The sequence below is a fragment of the Mandrillus leucophaeus genome, unplaced genomic scaffold, assembly GCF_000951045.1.
Source record: "Mandrillus leucophaeus isolate KB7577 unplaced genomic scaffold, Mleu.le_1.0 Scaffold329, whole genome shotgun sequence".
NCBI classification, from domain to species: domain Eukaryota; kingdom Metazoa; phylum Chordata; class Mammalia; order Primates; family Cercopithecidae; genus Mandrillus; species Mandrillus leucophaeus.
Window position 1 is genome coordinate 4,364,028 of NW_012103465.1, and position 19,099 is coordinate 4,383,126.

A 19,099-nucleotide genomic window follows, 5' to 3' on the forward strand; every position below is an offset into this window, starting at 1 on the left:
GGGGTTCTCCTCTCCCCTCCCCGGAGGGGACCGCAGCGGCGGCTCCGGCTCCTCCTCTCCCTCACACCCCCTCCCGCCCCTCTCTACCTGCGGGGGACACGGGCAGGAGGAGGCGGCGCGCGGACTGGGCCCGGCGACAACTGTCAGTTAGAAGCCCCGCTGGGCGGTGGTGGGGGGAGAAAGGGGAGGGGCAGGGAGAGAAGGGGGAGGGCACTCAGCCCCCCGACTGGGAAGAGCTGTGGAGAGAAGCAAAGAAAGAGGCCCCGTCGCCATCCCCAGTGCGCATGCGTAGTAGAACAATTTCGTCCCCCTCCCGCCAGCATCGCGCCCCGCCCCGCTACGCAAAAGGAAGAGCTTCGGCTCAGCTACAGGCCCAGAAGCCTGCTAGGGTTGCGCGGACCAATGATGTAATCAATCGTAGGCGAAGCTAAGAGGCTGATGGAAGGGGAAGCAAGGCGCCTGCGTAGCTTTAGTCATCGCCTCCTGGGAAGGTGGCCAAAAGGGTGTTTGTTTAAAGCAAGTGCTGCAAGAGGAAATTTCTTTTGCAAGGCGCTTGTTAGCCCCCCAAACTAAAATTAAAGTTGCTAGATAACCTTTGTTAATGGCAAATGAATAGTGAGAAAGCGCAAAATGTAAATCTACTATAAAATTTACATTCTATTCCCACTCTTTCTCCCTTGTGACTGCGAGTCTTTTATATATAACCAGAATTTTGAGAAGTTTAGAAAGTTTAAGGAAGCGACCATACGTTCACATGCAGAAGAAAAGGAGGTGATTTTTAGAACCCCAGCGCTTAACATCAATTCATATTTTGGACTAATTCCATATTTTCAGTTAAAAATTTCCACCTTCCCGATTCCTGAGATCTGTTAAGAATAAAGAAAGAGAATGGAACGTCATTTAAACAAATTCTCGGGACTGAAAACAGTCAAAATAGTTCATGTCTGAGCTGTACAGCATTAAACAGTTGTTTGCATGGGCTGACAAGCTCACTACATTTTACAATTACTGTGTAAATAATGACTAAAAAGTGGACTCATCATTCACATTGGTTTACATGTTACTTAAAATTAGTTGAGAGGTAGGAATTTATGGTTCCGCAAAGCAAATATTACTATTTTCTCATATTCTATTTGAAAGACGCACATTATTTTTTCTAGGTACACAGAACCCTCGTTTGAAACCTGAATTACCTAAACACAAAAACAAAATTACAGAAATCATGCATTTTAAAAGTCAAATGTGTATAACTGTGTATAACTAAATGATTAGGATACTCTGACTCTTACAATTGTTTACTTCTCATTAATGTGAACTTTTAAAGCAGTGATAAAAAGATAAAAATTTGTTTTACCTCAAAGCTGTTTTTTGTCCAGTAAGTTAAGTATCACTCTTAGGTAAAATAGTGAAGCGGGAACACTCTTTTAGTTAGGGTATTGACACTGTCCTCCACACAGACCTTTTATCTAGTATTCGAGGTCTCCTCTCATCAGACATTTGTAATATATAATGCATTTACAGGGTTCTCTTCCCTCAGAGTCCACAAAAGAACTTCAGCTCACAGAAAAAAAATGCAGGGATCAATCTTACTTCAGCACCTGGCAACCAAAAAGTGTGTCTGACTATACATTCCTCCTTTCTTTTGACAAAGCCCAGGAATCTGAAGCCCAACGTACCCAAGCAAACATCCTCTACTCCTCTTTAGTCATCAGCCCTATTTCATGACTCTTGGACAATATGAGCTTATATTTATTGAACCCTGTGCCACTAAGCACTTTATATTCATTATCTCCTTTAATTCTCACAACAATCCTATCAGCTAGGTATTAGGCTTATTTTTCAGATGAGGAAACTGCCTCTTAGTTTAAGAAAGTTGTTAACCAAAATTAAAATCTAGGTCTGTCATACTTCAAAAACTCCAGGTGCCTAATTCCAAGTCATCTGGCAGAATTTCTAATTCCTCATACATAAAAGTATAGGGAATTGCTAGAAATGTTGATAAAGGGTTTCTTAATTAAGATTATATAAAAGAGAAAAGTGTGGGTGAATAGAAGGAACCTCAACTCTAGGTTACTAAGAGGTCAAGATGATAGCAACTTAACTATAAATGAAAGTAGGATTGGGTCTTTGGTCTTAAAAAAGAAACTTTGTTACACAAGAAATATGGGCCAGGCGCAGTGGCTCACACCTGTAATCCCAGCACTTTGGGAGACTGAGGCGGGCAGGTCACCTGGGGTCAGGAGTTCGAGACCAGCCTGGCTAACATGGTGAAACCCCATTTCTACTAAGAGTACAAAAAATTAGCTGGGAGTGATGGTGCGCACCTGTAATCCCCGCTACTCAAGAGGCTGAGGCAGGAGAATCGTCTGAACCTGGGAAGTGGAGGTTGCAGTGAGCTGAGATTGCGCCATTGCACTCCAGCTTGGGCAACAAGAGCGAAATTCCATCTCAAAACAAACAAACAAAACAAGAAATATGTTGGTTGTAGGTATGTACGTAAATTAGAAAATATAGGTAACTGAGAAGAAAATTTGCCACTTAATCCTACCACCTAGAGAAAACCTCTATTAGTACTTTGAGGTGGGATTTTTCTATTCATTCATCTATACTTTATTTATCTTAAATATACTAAAAATTGTGATCATACTATACATAATGTCCTTAATTTTCCTTTTAGCCTAAATAGCCTGCCAATATGAATGAATAGGGAATGGATTGGGAAAATTCTGAAGTAAAAGGAGTTCCAAACTATAAAAGAACACAATAGAAGTACAAACAACAACAGCAATAACAGCTACAATTTATTGAGCACTTACTAGATCTTAAATATTTGCTAAATACATACACAGTACTCATAATAGCCCCAGGAAATTATAGATTTATTTAAGTTTTGGATCAACGATTAATGATTAGCTGAGTAGAAAGCTATTTTCTACCCTACCATAAGCTTGACATTAAAGACTGACATTCCAGTTAATATAATTAACCTCGGATTTTTGGAACTGTTTTCTCATAATAATGCACATCTACTGCTAAATGACTACTCTCAAAGTTGCTTTCTTTTTCATATTCAAAGAAAATTAAATTTGCTTTCCTCTCACTTTTACAATAGAATACTCTTCAGTGCTACTCTAGAATCTATTAGGAAATTCTTTGAAATAGAAATCAATTTAAGCCCTATAACTACAGATTTTTCTCTTGTTGAGCTGCTTTGCAGGGGGAAAATGTCATACATATACAAACTCTGCTGAAACACACAACACTGACTCCCAAGAATATTGCTTACTTACTCTTTGTCAAACACTGTTACATGCTACCAATATTAGATGTATCAGGACTCCCTTGTCAGTAACTATGGTTCTTAGAGTCCTGGATAACTTAAAAGAATAGAGACCTGTCTGGCTAAAGAAATTTAAAAGTTCTCTAACTCTCAACCAGACACGCTGGGAACTACAATATGGGTATGTCCCACCCAGTTCCCAGGAGTATATTATGAAAAAGTTCATATACATCCCATATCCACTGCAATATCTCAAAATTCTCCTAGTACCAGCATCCTCCCATCACCACAAATATCAAGAATATTAATCAAAGAGGGACAAGCCTGCCACTATATCCTTCATTCACAATTCCAAAGATGTTTGTCCTGGAAATTCTATCTTATTTTCGTGAGCTCTTAGCATATTGTGATAGCATGACATCTTCACATCAAGTATACTGCTTGGCTAGCATCAATAATAGTTCAATCAAATAGCAACAATTTATATACTTTACATTAACTAGGGGAAAGGTGACAAACTTTGTAAGACAGTTTGAAGCACAGGTTATCACCAAGGTCTGTGTTTGGAAGATAAAACATGCAAGATAAACAGAGGACTATAACACTGACTAATTCTGGAGAAACATGGGGAAGAACTATAAACGGCTTAGCAGGGAGAAAACAGTTCTCTGATTTATAATAAAATCTATTCACAACACTTATTTGTAGTTACTTTTATGGTAGATAATATTCAAGTTATATTAAAGTGCTTCAAGCAAAATTTAGCAACTCCTGTAAGGCTTCCTGCTGTTCATCGTCAAGTTGCGATACACATTCCAACCATAAATCTTCAGAAGTCTGTACCTGACGCACGACATTAGCTAGACGTTTGGCACAAGGATCTTCATAGTTAATAGTCTCATTAATTTTTCCTTCTGCAATTATACTGATTATTTTGGGAAGATTGGAATTATTTGGACCAATTACAACTGGGTGGTTACTTTCAATTAGGTCACAGAGAAAACTCAAAGTCTGAATAGCTTCCTCTTTATCTTCATGCAGTGGAAGCCATGATAACCAGTGTGGAAGAACTTCATCTACATTTACACAGTTAGGCTTAAACTTCAAAATCTTCCCTATTGCTGAGATACAGTTCTCTGTAGCAATGACATTTTTTTTGGTTTTGGAATTTGCACACTTAATAACTTTTACCAGCAGTGGAACAGCTTCTGAACATAAAGAACGATAATCATCTCCACCAAACTGTGCCATGACACCCAGGCCATAAGCAGCAGCTTGCCTGACTTCAGGGTTGTTATCTCGCATATTTAGTAGCATTGGCCACCGAAAATATTCTACATATTTAAATGAAGTTGGACTGCAGTGCTCTATGATGTCATCAAATATGCACAATCCCCACTGTCTGTCTGGCCATGGCCTACTTGAACAAATTAGATTTACAATTAATGGAAGTAGTTGTTCAAACCATGGTAAAATCTTTTCCTTGTAAGTACTAAATAATGAGTGCAAAATATCTGATACTTTGGTCAGAATATAAACATCACATTCATCCTCATCTTGCAGAGACATCTCAACCTGTTGATCATAGTTTTCTTCCTGTCTTTTAACCTGTCTCAATTCTTGGTTTTTAAAGTGCCCTTCAAGTTTTGCTTTCAGTATTCCTCCCAGTTCTTCCAAGTGTTCATCATTAAGGCAACCATCTCCCATAACTTCAATGGACTTTGCAAAAGAATTCATTATTTCCGAGAGCACATCTGTATCCGGTTCAGTACCAATAGCCTTGATTAAGGGGTCACATATGAATTGCCACATCTGTGCAAGATACTCTGGGCCACGAATTCTTGCACATTCCAGGAGAAAAGGCATGGACTCTGCTGCTGCCACTCGAACATTGTCATGGAAATAAAATTTCAGTAAAGGAACCATCAGCTTCACAACTTGTTCTGTATATTCCACAAACCCTTCCCTTAACTCCTTAGCATAGTAAACCAACATTTGGCAAGCAGTTGCTTTTGCTTCAAGTCCTGAAGTTTTAATTCCAAAACTCTGCTGGTCTCCAAGATTTACAAATTGCCAGCCATCATCATCACTCATATTCTCCACATCCTGTGTGTCTAAGAGAGCAACATCAGGTTTAGCTGAAGCAGTCTTAATAAGAGGCTCGATAACTAGTGGAAGGTACTGTTGAAAATCTTTTCCAAGAATTTTACACATTCTAGCCCATGCTGAAACCATGTAAGAGGTCTGAGGGTCATCATCTTCCATATTATTTAAGTCTGATTGTGTCTTCAACAACAGCTGCATCACATTTGATGCATCTTGCATAAATTTTTCCTTCCCAACGGCAAGACCAATATGGCTAATGCACTCAATAGTTTTCCCTCTCAGAAGCTTAAGTTCCTTCTGAACAGCAAGCTCAACGATGTGCTTTAGTGAGGGCATGAATATATCATAATATGGGACAAATTTTTCTTCTATTGTATCTGCAACTGATGCAATGGTTGTCACAAGTTGTTCCAAAGCCAATTTAGTTCCATTCCGAATCAACTCTTGAAGTTTAATCACCAAGATGGAATGTAGATTTTTCACCATACTATCCAAATATAGAACTAGCAATGATTTGGGGCAGTCTTCAATAAAAATAATAAGAGCAGAAGCTGCATGTGATTGCACACGCTGATTACCTTGATTTTCCATGGTACGTAACAGAGCTGCAATCACTGTTTCATGAAATTTCTTTTGGAAATTAGGTGCAAAATCTGTAGCCATCTGTCCAAGTGTAGTACAGGCTGCAGCCCTCACCCTTGGATGAGGATCCTGAAGAAAAAGCAAAACGGAGTTAACTGTTTCATCTAGAATTGATTCCATTTGTTGATGGCATCCTTCTCCAATGGCAGATAAGGCCATTAATCCAGCATGTCGATACTTCCAGTCAGGGCTCTGAAGCATCTGCATGATATGCTCCTTGGTCATTGGTAAAACAACTTTTCCACCAAGCCCACAAGCCAGTCTGTCTAGTGCACTCTCCGCAGCAACTGCATTGCTGTCAAAATCATCTTCTTCCATTTCATCAGCATTTACCCAGTCCTCATCATCTTGTAGATCAACCATCATTGCTAATATATGAGGAACTGCCTGTGCAATAATATTTGTATGTTTTTTCAACATCGGAGTGGCAGTTTCAGACAAGGTCACTATAACTTCGAGGGCCAGCTGGCGCTGCAGATTACTAAGCCTAGAGTCTCCACATAACTTCAAACTCAACTGTAGAGTATCTTCTAAATAAGGACCCAAGTACTTAGGTACGGTATCTGCAATCTCGACAAGGGATTCTAGCACTGAATCATCATCCTGGTAGCATGAGTCATTCACAGCCTGTAAGATTCCAGGAAGCAAGTCTGCAAAGTCTTTGAAAAGAGCAATATTATTCTCATTAGCAAGTACAAATGCAGCTGCAGCTCTAGCGGATAATGTCCTGATTGCTGGATGTTCTTGATCTTGAATACATTGGTCCAACAACCGTTTGATGATATCCAAATCATGCCGCTCTTGGGTCCCAAAAATCCCAGGAAAGTGCCAGAAAACGTGAAGTGCAACTTCCCATAGAACCACATTTTTAGAGTAGATTGAATCAATAAGAAACTTCAGACCTTCCGGCCAGTGGTTAGTACCATCCTCATCTATCAAATTCCTGGCCAGCACTGCAAAAATATCACAAAGTTTTTTCCTCATGCTAGCATGTGTTTCTAACTTAACAGCCAGAATCAGTTCAATCTTGACATCCCTCTGAACATCAGCAGGCAGATTTGGATAAACCTCCTCAAACCCAGAGGACAAAAGCCGTCGTAGCAGTGCGGCAGCCATTTGTCTCACCTCATAACCTGCTCTTCTATTTCTGACGGCATCTAAGAGGAAGGTAGTCTTACACAGACCTGGGATATTTTCATAGATTTCCTCTGCTTGCCTCCGCACCATACAGCTTGGATTGATCAGGTTCTTCAGAAGCTGGTAAAACTCTTGCTTTTCTGACACAGTCGCCGGCACCCCTGCAGACGCGGTCGCCGCCATTGCGCTCTGTCAAAGCTACCGCGACCGGGAAGGAGGGAGGGGGTCTGCGGCTCGAAGCAGTGACGTAGGCGAGGCGCCGGCGGGGATGGGCGGGGTGCTTCTGCCTCCTCTGCCCAGAAGCTTTCGCTGCGCTCTGGCAGGCGGCGAGCTAGGTTTTGGAGAGAGGTGAGAGCTGTGTGGAGGCCAATGGCATCCTCCATTTGTTTTTCAATAAGATAAACGTGCACTTGCAGAGGAGAGAAGAAAAGCACTGATTAGAATGGGATTATGACTGATTTTTTTTTTTTTTTTGATACAAGGTCTCGCTCTGTCACCTAGGCTGGAGTGCAGCGGCGCGATCCCTGCTCACTATAGCCTCAACCTCCTGGGCTCAAGGGATCCTCCCCGCTTCAGTTCCCCCAGTAGCTGGGACCACAGGCGCGAGCCACCACGCCCGGCTAATTGTTATGTTTTTTATAGAGACAGGGTTTTGCCATGTTGCCCAGGCTGGTTTCGAACTTCTGGGCTCAGGTGATTCGCCCGCCTCGGCCTCCTAAAGTACTGGGAACACAGGTGTGAGCCACTGCTTCCGGTCAGATTATGAGTGATTTTTTTCTTTTTTATTTCTAAATTTATTGTTACTTTGATAATTTTAAAACAATAAATCTATCTTGAAAACATGCCAAGTAGGCCGGGCGCGGTGGCTCAAGCCTGTAATCCCAGCACTTTGGGAGGCCGAGATGGGCGGATCACGAGGTCAGGAGATCGAGACCATGCTGGCTAACACGGTGAAACCCCGTCTCTACTAAAAAATACAAAAAAGTAGCCGGGCGAGGTGGCGGGCGCCTGTAGTCCCAGCTACTCGGGAGGCTGAGGCAGGAGAATGGCGTGAACCCAGGAGGCGGAGCTTGCAGTGAGCTGAGACCCGGCCACTGCACTCCAGCCTGGGCGACAGAGCGAAACTCCGTCCAAAAAAAAAAAAAAAAAAAAAAAAATGCCAAGTAAAAGAAGCCAGTCATGACCACATATTGTATGATTCTATTCATATGAAAGGTACCAAACAGGCAAATCTGTATAACAGAAATTAGTGGTTGCCAGAGGCTGCGGGGAGGAGGATGGAGAATGACTACTATCAAATAGGCTGTTTCTGAGTGAAGAAATGTTCTAAAATTAATTGTGATGGTTGCACAATTCTGTGATTATACTAAAAACCATTGAGTTGTAAAATTTAAATTGGTGAATTGTATGGCATATAAATAATACTACAATAAAGCTGTTTATAAAATAATAAGTGTGATAATAAAAAAAAATTACTTCCCCACTACCACATCTAATGTAGTAGAGTGGTAGCTCAAAATCTGGTGTGTGTCAGAATCACCTGACCTGCAGGTTATAATAAAGAATGGGAAAGACAACTGAGTAAATGGTATGGTAGAAAGTGATCTGAACTAATAATCAGAAGACAGACTTGCATCCTGACCTTGTTGCTAAATTAATTTTGTATCCTAGGACAAGTTACTCAAGATTTTCCTTGCATCTTGTCTAAACTGAAATATGAAGGGATACAATTACTAGAATCCTAACTACCCATTAGTGGGAAGCTGCTGAGGTTATTCCAAGAAACAAATGTTGATGAAACTAAATTTGTTTCTTTTTTTCTTTTTTTCTTTGATTGAGATGGAGTCTCGCTCTGTTGCCAGGCTGGAGTGCAGTGGTGCAATCTCGAGTCACTGCAACCTTCACCTCCTGGGTTCAAGCAATTCTCCTGCTTCAGCCTCCTGAGTAGCTGGGACTACGGGTGCATGCTACCACGTCCAGCTAATTTTTGTATTTTAGTAGAGATGGGGTTTCACTATGTTTGGCCAGGATGGTCTCGATCTCTTGACCTCATGATCCACCCACATCGGCCTCCCACAGTGCTGGAATTACAGGTGTGAGTCACCGTGTCTGACTAATTTGTTTGTTTAATTCAGGCAGGTGTGTCAATCAAAAACAAATTTTATTCCTATAACAATGATTAGGTCTTACTTTTGTATTAGCACTTTACCACACTCATTTTGACCCTTATACAGAATTGAGAGATTGCTAGGATAGGTATAATACTAAATTTAGGTGAGAAGTGGAAACTAAGGGAAGTTACAGGATTTGCTTAGGATGACACATCTGAGTCTCAATTCTACCTCTTCTCTAAGTGACACCGATGCTCTTTTCACCATATTGCTTCCCCATTAACTACTCTTGGTTTTGCAGCATGATCAGAGGCTTCACTTACTTCAAAGTCTGTTTTAAACTTTTCCAAGCAGTCTTAATTTTATTTTTGTAAAGTGCTGCCGCATATACCCACAAAAATTAGAAAATCATGGTTTTATATTAACCAGATGATAGACTAAGTAGTCTCATAAACTACATTGTAGGCTGGGCATGGTGGCTCACACTTGTAATCCCAACACTTTGGGAGGTCGAGGCAGGCAGATCACGAGGTCAAGAGATCGAGACCATTCTGGCCAACATGGTAAAGTCCCATCTCTACCAAAAGTACAAAAATTAGCTGGGCATGGTGGTGTATGCATGTAGTCCCAGCCAGGAGGCTGAAGCAGGAGAATCGCTTGAACCTGGGTGGCGGAGGTTGCAGTGAGCCGAGATTGCATCACTGCACTCCAGCCTGGCCACACAGCAAGACTCCATCTCAAAAACAAAAACAAAAACAAAAAAATTACATTGTAATATGAAATAGAGCTATTCTCTAAAATAACATTTCTCATTCTGTAGACTGAAAACCAACTGCATTAGAATTGCTTGGGATACTTATTTTAAAATATAGAGGTTAGGGCCCAAGCTCCTATTAACCCAGAATTTTGGGGGGACTGAGGCCTAAGAATGTACAATTTCAACCAGCACGTTGGGTTTTTATATAAATACCAACATTTCAGAGTCACTGATGAGATCAATTCTGGCTCTAAGATTGTGACTACAGTTGTGCATTCATTGGTTTTCTTTCTTTCTTTTTTTTTTTTTAGATGGAGTCTCGCTCTGTCACCTAGGCTGGAGGGCAGTGGCGCGATCTCAGCTCATTGCAACTCTGCCTCCGGGTTCAAGAAATTCTCCTGCCTCAGCCTCCCAAGTAGCTGGGATTACAGGCATGCACCACAACGCCCAGCTAATTTATATATTTTTAGTAGATACAGGGTTTCACCCTGTTGGCCAGGATGGTCTCAAACTCTTGACCTCAAATGATCCACCTGCTTCAGCCTCCTAAAGTGCTAGGATTACAGGCATGAGCCATCACACCTGGCCCATTCATCGGTTTTCTTACTGTTCCTTCATTGGTTTTCTTATTGTTCCTTCAAAAAGTCAAACTGGAGGGCCTTTGCATTTGCCATTTCAGGAAATGTTAATAAGTGTGTGAAAAAAAGCTTTTTTCTTAACACTACACCATTAGCATATGAAAGACATTGAAAAAAACCACAGTGATACACCACCACAGACCTACCACAATGCTTTAAGTTTAAAAGTTAGACAAAGCTGAGGGTTGCTGAGGATATGGAACAACAGGAAACTCAGTTATATTTTTGTTGAGAGTATAGGTAAATTGGTACAACATCTTTGAAAAAAAGGTTTGGGACTGGCACGGTGCCTCACTCCTGTAATTCCAGCACTCTGGGAGGCTAAGTTGAGTGGATCACCTGAGGTCAAGAGTTCAAGACCAGCCTGGCCAACATGGTGAAACCTCGTCTCTACTAAAAATACAAAAAAAATTAGCTGGACGTTGTGATGCGCAACCCTCCCAGCTACGCAGGGAGGCTGAGGCAGGAAAATTGCTTGAACCCAGGAGGCGGAGGTTGCAGTGAGCCAAGATTGCACCACTGCACTCCAGCCTGGGCGACAGAGGGATACTCCGTCTCAAAAAAAAAAGAAAAGAAAAAAAATGTTTGAAAAATTCTGGATTAAGATTATGCAATTATTCGGCCGGGCACAGTGGCTCACACCTGTAATCCCAGCACTTTGGGAGGCCAAGGCAGGCAGATCACGAGGTCAGGAGATTGAGACCATCCTGGCCAACATGGTGAAACCCCGTCTCTACTAAAAATACAAAAATTAGCTGGGTGTGGTGGCGCGTGCCTATAGTCCCAGCTACTTGGGAGGCTGAGGCAAGAGAATTACTTGAACCCGGGAGGCAGAGGATGCAGTGAGCCGAGATCATGCCACTGCACTCCAGCTTGGTGATGGGGAGAGACTCCGTCTCAAAAGAAAGTAAAAAAAAGATTATGCAATTATTCAATTATTCTCTCAGCAAGCATTCATTGAGGGTATACTCAAGCATGGTGCTGAGTGCTGGCATTAAAGATTAAATTTGTGAAGATATGTGAATCTCATAGTAAACAGAGATAGCAAATGTGACATAGTGTAGTGATCACTGTAGTAATGATAAGCCTGCCATGGAGCCATATGGGGTTATCGAGGCAGCTAATTTACTCTGGGTATGGGGTTGATCAATTAAGGCTTCCCAGAGGAGGTATCAGAGTTGATTTTGAAGGATGAGTCCTCATTAACCGTTTGAAAAGACAGAAAGTTGTTTTAAGTAAAGGGTACAGCTTTTTCAGACACAGAGAGGCTTTCAGGCGTACTGTGATGAGAGTCCTGCCAGTGTCTCAGTAATGCTGGAGCAGTGAGCATGGGATTTGAGGGGGTCTGGGGATAACACAGGAAGCTGGGAGGAGGAAGACAGAAAGTTAAATAAAGGCCAGATCATGAAGGGTATCATATTCCATATGAAGAAACTGGAATTTTTTCCAAGGACAAGGAGCTGATTTTAATCAAAGGCTATGAAATGATCTAGTTTTAGAAATATAACTTTCACAGGAGTGTAAAAATAAAAACTCGAGTGTGAAGACTGGAGGCATTTATGAGGCCAATAACCTAGTTCAGATAAGCTGGAAGTTTAAACCATAGCAGTGGTGGAGGGAAAGAAAAGAGGGCATGGATTGAAAAGGTTTTAAGGAGTAGAACTGAGAGCACTCAATGGACCAGGAGAAGCCTAGGAGATCTCCCCAAGTTCTGGCCTGGGTATCTGGTTGGAGATGCTGCTATTTACCTATTTATGTACCTATGTATAAAGAAAAAACAATGTTAATGCAGATCAAAAGACTAGTAACTCTTCTGGAGGGAAAAGAGACTTTGGTGAGTCCCAGGGTCTATATTTTGTTCTCTAGTTGCTCTCAAGTGCTATAGTGATGGTCATCATCTCAGCAGTAAGAGCTAAACCGCATGCACTTTAGGAAAATTACTTATGATCTTGTACTTTAGAGAAACATAAACTGATTCAAAATCTTAAGTTGCTTCATTTTTAGATTATGTAATTGTTTTTGCATTGTTATTTTTCCCCTCCTAAGGAACACATATAATACCCAATATTCAAGACTGGACTTGCAGATTTGGTTAGAGTCGAACAACTGTATTACAGTTTGTAATTAAAATTGGCTTTGTTTGCACTGGTGAGAGACCATCTCAAGAATGTTCCCACAAAGTGGCTCAATACCAGACAATTCAGGTGTTTATTAGCAGCTTACCAGGTGGACAAAGTTCATCATAAGTTGCAAATATCTTCCAGGATCTGAGAGATTTAGAGTCAAATGAGAGGGATTATATTAAATTGGACATAGTTGACATTTTTTAAAAGAATAATTCAGAACCAAAAAGCAAAACCAGAAAACAAAAAATACCATGAAAGCTCCCACTGACCAAAGATGGGACCATCTGAATATAAAAAAGAATAATGCATGCAATGGATTAAAAAACATCAAATATATAAACAAAAGTGATGAGTATCTAATATGAAAAAAGGTCGCTAACTCTGATTGTCTCTGGAGATTGCTAGGTCACTGACTCTTTTTTTTTTTTTTTTTAAGAGATGGGGGTCTCACTTGTCACCCAGGTTGGAGTGCAGTGACATGGTTCACTGCAGCCTTGACTTCCTGGGCTCAAGGGATCCTACTGCCTCAGCCTCCCCAGTAGCTGGAACTACAGGCACATGCCACTATACCCAGCTAATTTGTTTTTAAATTTTTTAAAATTTTTAGTAGAGATGAGATCTCACTATATTGATCACGCTGTCTTGAACTCCTGGGATCAAGCCATTCTCCCACCTCAACCTCCCAAGGTGCTAGGATTACAGGTATGGGCCACTGTACCCGACCCAACTCTGAAATTTGATAAAGAGAAATAATCAAGATTTTTCTGCCTTTCCTGTACAAACTGTATTTCAAAATACCAAATAGTTGATGAGGAAATGTTCTTCTTTGTAGAATTCCAGCTAATAAATGCATAAAGGATATTAAATCAGAAAATTGCTGTGTTGTGGCCACTAATGAAATAATAAATTATCTAGGTAACAGTAACCAATGGATGTTAAAACCATTAGATGAAACACTGAGAATTTAATAATAGAAGAAGTAGGCTAAAGTCACCTAAAATCACTGATTGATCTTTATATGACTAAAGGTAGGATTAAACCAGAGATGTCATTTACCTGTTGTCTTTTAGCTCCACTTCCATACTTTCTATAATTTATTCTCTGATGCTGAGGTTAGGCCCTGGAAACAAAATATCTCCTTTCATGGCTGGGTCACTGTTAGGTTCCACCAACAGAAGCCACTAGTGATTGAAGGATAAAAAGGGGACAGAAAAGGGATTAATCCTTCCTGTTTTTCCTGTTCTTGACTGAATTGCTCCAACAGTGGCCCTTCCTCCTGGTGGCAGCAGTTTCTTGCTTCTTGCAGGACTCTTAGAAACAAAAAACAGAAAACCCAGTCACATCCCATGTCTGAGAGGTACCAGCAGTAGCCTGGGGTCAAGCCCTCCTCAATGGTTTTACCCACAGCTCTGGCAAGCCCCTCTACGGAGTTCAAAAGTGCCAGTTCCACTTTGTTCCCTCAGCTTTAGGGGTGGTAACAGGTGCTGCAAGTTGTCATCTTTCAGTTACATTTTGCATCACTGCTCTTTGATCGTTGAGCTCTCTCACACCTGTGTAACCAATCCCCTAAATTAAATCTCCTCTAGAAGTACATAATGTGGTTTCTGTTTTCCTGATTGGACCTTGACTCATATGTCATTGAATAATGCAATAGGCAGTACACAGAACCACCTAAAAAGAATTTTTGTTTTATTCAGGTTTGTTGAGGTATAACTTATATGCAAGAAAATTCACCAATTGCAAGTGTATAATTACTAACATGGATTTTGACTGTGAAGTTATCATTACCATAATCATATATAGACCATTTTCATGACCTCAGAAAGTTCCTTTGGGTCCCTTTCCTGCCCCTGGCCCCAGGCAACCACTGATCTGATTTCTGTTGCTATAGCTTTGTTTTTTCTAGAATTTCATATAAATAGAATTATTCAGCATGTGTTTTTTTGTATCTGGGTGCTTTCATTTAGCACAATGCACCGAAATTCATCCCGATTAGTGCATGTTTGTTCCTTTATATTCATATATCATATGAATAGTGTTATTTCATCATATGAATATACTACAATTTGTTTATGTATTCATCAATCAATAGATGTTTGGGTTGTTCCCAGTTTTAAGATATGAATAAAGCTCCTATGAATGTGTGAGTACAAGTTGTTGTGTGAAAATATGTTTGCATTTCTCTTGATAAATACCTAGGAGTGGAATGCCTTGGTCATATGTTAACGGTAGTTTTATAAGAAACTGCCAAATTCTTCCCAAAGTGGTTGCACCATTTTTCATTCCTAACAGCAGTTTATGGGAGTGCCAGTTGCTCCACATTCTTGACAATACTTAGTATTGTCTTTTAAATTTTAGTCACTCCAGTGAGTATTTTGCAGTATCTAATTCTGATTTTAGTTTGCCTTTCCCTAGGAATGATGGTGTTGCATATCTTTTCATATGCTTATTTTCCATTTGTATATCTTTGTTGGAGTGTTTATTCAAATCTTTTGTGTATTTGAGAAAAGACAGAGAACCTCTCATATTGTTTTATATTGTTTTATACTCAGTACCTGTTTTAAGAAAAAAACAATGAAGTAAAACCAAAGATAGGCAGCCTGACGCCAAGCCCGGAACCAGGCCTGGGTCTGCCTGACCTAAAACCAGTAGTTAAAAATCAACCCATGACTTAGAAACCAATGTTCCTGACATTGTATAGAATGACATTGTGAAACTCCCTGCCCTGTTCTGTTTCTCTCTGACTACCAGTGCATGAAACCCCTGTCACGTATCCCCTAGATTCCTTAATCAATCACAACCCTTTCATGTGAAATCTTTAGTGTTGTGAGCCCTTAAAAGGGACAGAAATTGTGCACTTGGGGAGCTCGGATTTTAAGGCAGTAGCTTGCCGATGCTCCCAGCTGAATAAAGCCCTTCCTTCTACAATTCAGTGTCTGAGAGGTTTTGTCTGTGGCTTGTCCTGCTGTATATTTATAAAAAATGTAGCTTTTTGTCCTCTTAGTGTTACATTTCAGGGTTCTTTATATATTCTGAACACAAGTTTTTATCAGATATATGTTTTCAAATATTTTTCTCCTTTTTTCCTTAACTGTGTCTTTTGAAAATCAATAAATTTTAATTTTCAGAAAGTTCAGGTTAAGTTATAGTGTTAAAGTTTGTGCTTTATGGCCTATTTAAGAAATATTAAGAGTTACCCAATTGAAGGTCACAAAGATTTTCTCCAACGTTTTCTTCTATAAATTTTGAAGTTTTGCTGGGCATGGTAGCTCACACCTGTAATCCTAGCACTTTGGGAGGCCAAGGCAGGTGGATCACTTGAGGTCAGGAGTTTGAAACCAGCCTGGCCAACATGGTGAAACCCTGTCTCTACTAAAAATACAAAAAAAAATTAACGAGGCATGGTGGCACATGCCTGTAATCCCAGCTACTTAGGAGGCTGAAGCAGGAGAACTGCTTGAACCCAGGAGGCAGAGGTTGCAGTGAGCTGAAATCACGCTACTGTGCTCCAGCCTGAGCAACAGAATGACACTCTGTCTTCTGTCTTTAAAAAAAAAAAAAAAAAAAAATTTGAAGTTTTAGCTTTTACATTTAGATCTATGATCTATATCAAGTTGGTTTTTGTATATGGTATGAGGTATGGATTGAGGTTCATTTCTTTTTACATATGCATTTACACTTGTTCCACTTTTCCTTCATTTAATTACTTTGGCATCTTTGCTGACTATCAATTGAACTATCAATTCTGAGCCTTCTATTCTGTTCCAGTTATCCATCTATGTCTGTCCTTTCTCTAATACCACACTGTCTAGTTTTCTATTCCTTTACAGTAAATCTTGAACCCAAGTATAGTTTCCATCACTTCACTACTTTGAAAATGATCTAGCTTCTCATCCAACAAAGGAAGGAGAATTGTTGTAGAATAAAAGAGATATAAGACATAAAATATGTACCTCTCCACTCTCCCATTGAAAATGTAAATTTGGGAAAATGTCTAGCAAAAATATTCATTGTTTGTTCATTTATTCATTCATTCTAATAATGCCTCATTTGTTTAGATCACATTTATTTTAAAGTTTCTAATTCTGGCTTTAGCATAAATAGGAAATATCCGTAACCCAATACATTAACTTAGATCTTTTTTTCTAGCTTTATTGTGAAGAATAATTATTAAATAAAATTCTAAAAATCATTGAACACTATAATTTTTAGAAAGTACTTTTTAGGCTACAATAAGTTGAACACTTAAACTACTTAAAGTCCACACAATTTGTAAAATTTGTATGTAATTAGGAACTTTTTGCAATCTATAATTACTGCATCTTGAAAGATTAAACATTAAGCTAGATAAAACTAAAAACAAAGTCCTGAATTCTTTTCATTGTGAACTTATTGATTTAGAATAATAGCTCAACTTCTTCACCCTACCCAGATCTTCTGCAAAAAATAGCTGAGGACAAAGATATTCCTGACATCTGGGACTACAACCTTAAGCAGCTTGTGTTTTAACTTAAAATAGTTATGTAAATATGATGTTATAACTGCTGATATCTTCAAGTTTTTAAATACAAAACTGCTATCTCTCTCAGCCTTTCACTTCATTCATTTATTCCGCAAATATTCATTGAGTACCTACCATATGTCAGGCACTGAGCTGGGGCATTGGGGATGCAATGCTGAATAAAACAGAATGTCTGTCTTCATGAAGTTTACAATCTAGTCTGGAACTCCTTAGCTCATGCCAGAAAGAATAGCCATGTTGAACCTGTGGTTACCTCTTACCTCTAGGTGTATGAGAAACACAGTAGTAAAACACTATTATAACCTTTAAGAATTGTGTGGCAATTTGGAATATCCAAAGTTGAATAAAAATGTAAAACTCTACATGAATACTCAATTGAATTATTCTCCAGATGGTTGAGAATACTTACATAATACTTGCAGGTATTAATTGATTTAATTCTTATAACGAATTATTTAAAGGGTAGAAACAGGCATTGGAAAAAATTTTAAATACAGATTTAATAACTGACTCAGAGGAAAGTTATAAGAGTGTTGGAGGATATCTGCCATCCAGACATTTGATGCTCGTTTTGTTCTCCTAAAATAAGAATGTTTGAGCTGGGTGTGGTGGCTCATGCCTGTAATCCCAGCACTTTGGGAGGCCCAGGCAGGTGGATCACCTGAGGTCAGGAGTTCAAGACCAGCCTGGCCAACATAGTGAAACCCCATCTCTACTAAAAATATAAAAATTAGCTGGGTGTCGTGGCACACGCCTGTAGTCCCAGCTACTAAGGAGGCTGAGGCTGGAGAATCTTTTGAACCCAGGAGGTGGAGATTGCAGTGAGCTGAGCGATACACTGTCTCAAAAAAAAATAAAATAAAATAAAATAAAAGAATGTTTGGTTCCTCCCGGGACTACAGAATGCCCAGTAGAAGCAATGCTTAGTGGGAGGGATGGTGGAGAATGAGGAAAGAACCAAAGTAGAAATTAGCCTGACATTTATTAGACATTTTATTAGCTATAAATTTAAGGAAAAAAACACTCAGAAAAATATCTTACACTGTAGACATATTAAACTGTATTGTAAAAATAAAGCACTCAGAAAAAATATTTATAATAATACTAGTAGGGTTACAAAAGTGAAAATGTATCTGATTGATTAGACCTACTGTTTTGGACAGTTTCTTGTGTAACAGAAAAAATAAAAATTATACAAAGGACCTGCCCAGTTGGGTAGTGTACTTGGTAGAAAGACTTAAGATGCCAAAACATTTTTATCTGCATCTTCAGCTGGCATAAGAAATAATGCCCGAGTGTGGTGGCTCACACTTGTAATCCCAGCATTTTGGGAGGCCGAGGTGGGCGGATCTCCTGAGGTCAGGAGTTCTAGATCAGCCTGGCCAACATGGCGAAAACCCATCTCTACTAAAAATACAAAAATTAGCTGGGCGTGGTGGCACGCGCCTGAAATCCCAGTTACTTGGGATGGTGAGGCAGGAGAATTGCTTGAACCCAAGAGGCGGAGGTTGCAGTGAGCCGACATCGTGCCTCTGCACTCCAGCCTGGCGACAGAGCAAGACTCCGTCTCAGAAAAAGGAAGGAAGGAAGGAAGGAAGGAAGGGAGGGAGGGAGGGAGGGAAGTAAGGAATCCTGGCCAACACAGTGAAACCCCATCTTTACTAAAAATATAAAAAATTAGCCAGATGTGGTGGCAAGCGCCTGAAGTCCCAGCTACTCCAGAGCCTGAGGCAGGAGAATGGCATGAACCCGGGAGGTGAAGCTTGCAGAGAGCCGAGAT

The 19,099-nt window shown here is 40.1% G+C and overlaps 1 protein-coding gene across 3 annotated transcripts; it reads right to left on the reverse strand.

Moving 5' to 3' along the window:
* Positions 1-2,764: 2,764 nt before the first annotated feature.
* RANBP6 (RAN binding protein 6) lies at positions 2,765-7,388 on the reverse strand. 3 transcript variants are annotated; one of them, XM_011988405.1, is made up of 2 exons: positions 7,213-7,381; positions 2,765-6,097 (listed from the first exon to the last, which is right to left on the reverse strand). In XM_011988405.1, exons 1-2 carry the CDS (start codon positions 7,346-7,348, stop codon positions 6,027-6,029), a joined length of 207 nt encoding a protein of 68 aa, XP_011843795.1. In that variant the 5' UTR covers positions 7,349-7,381; the 3' UTR covers positions 2,765-6,026. The 3 variants fall into 3 exon arrangements, with proteins under 3 accessions (XP_011843795.1, XP_011843794.1, XP_011843793.1); XM_011988404.1 differs by having other exon boundaries at positions 2,771-6,097; positions 7,154-7,381; XM_011988403.1 differs by having other exon boundaries at positions 2,771-7,388.
* Between the last annotated feature and the right edge of the window lie 11,711 nt (positions 7,389-19,099).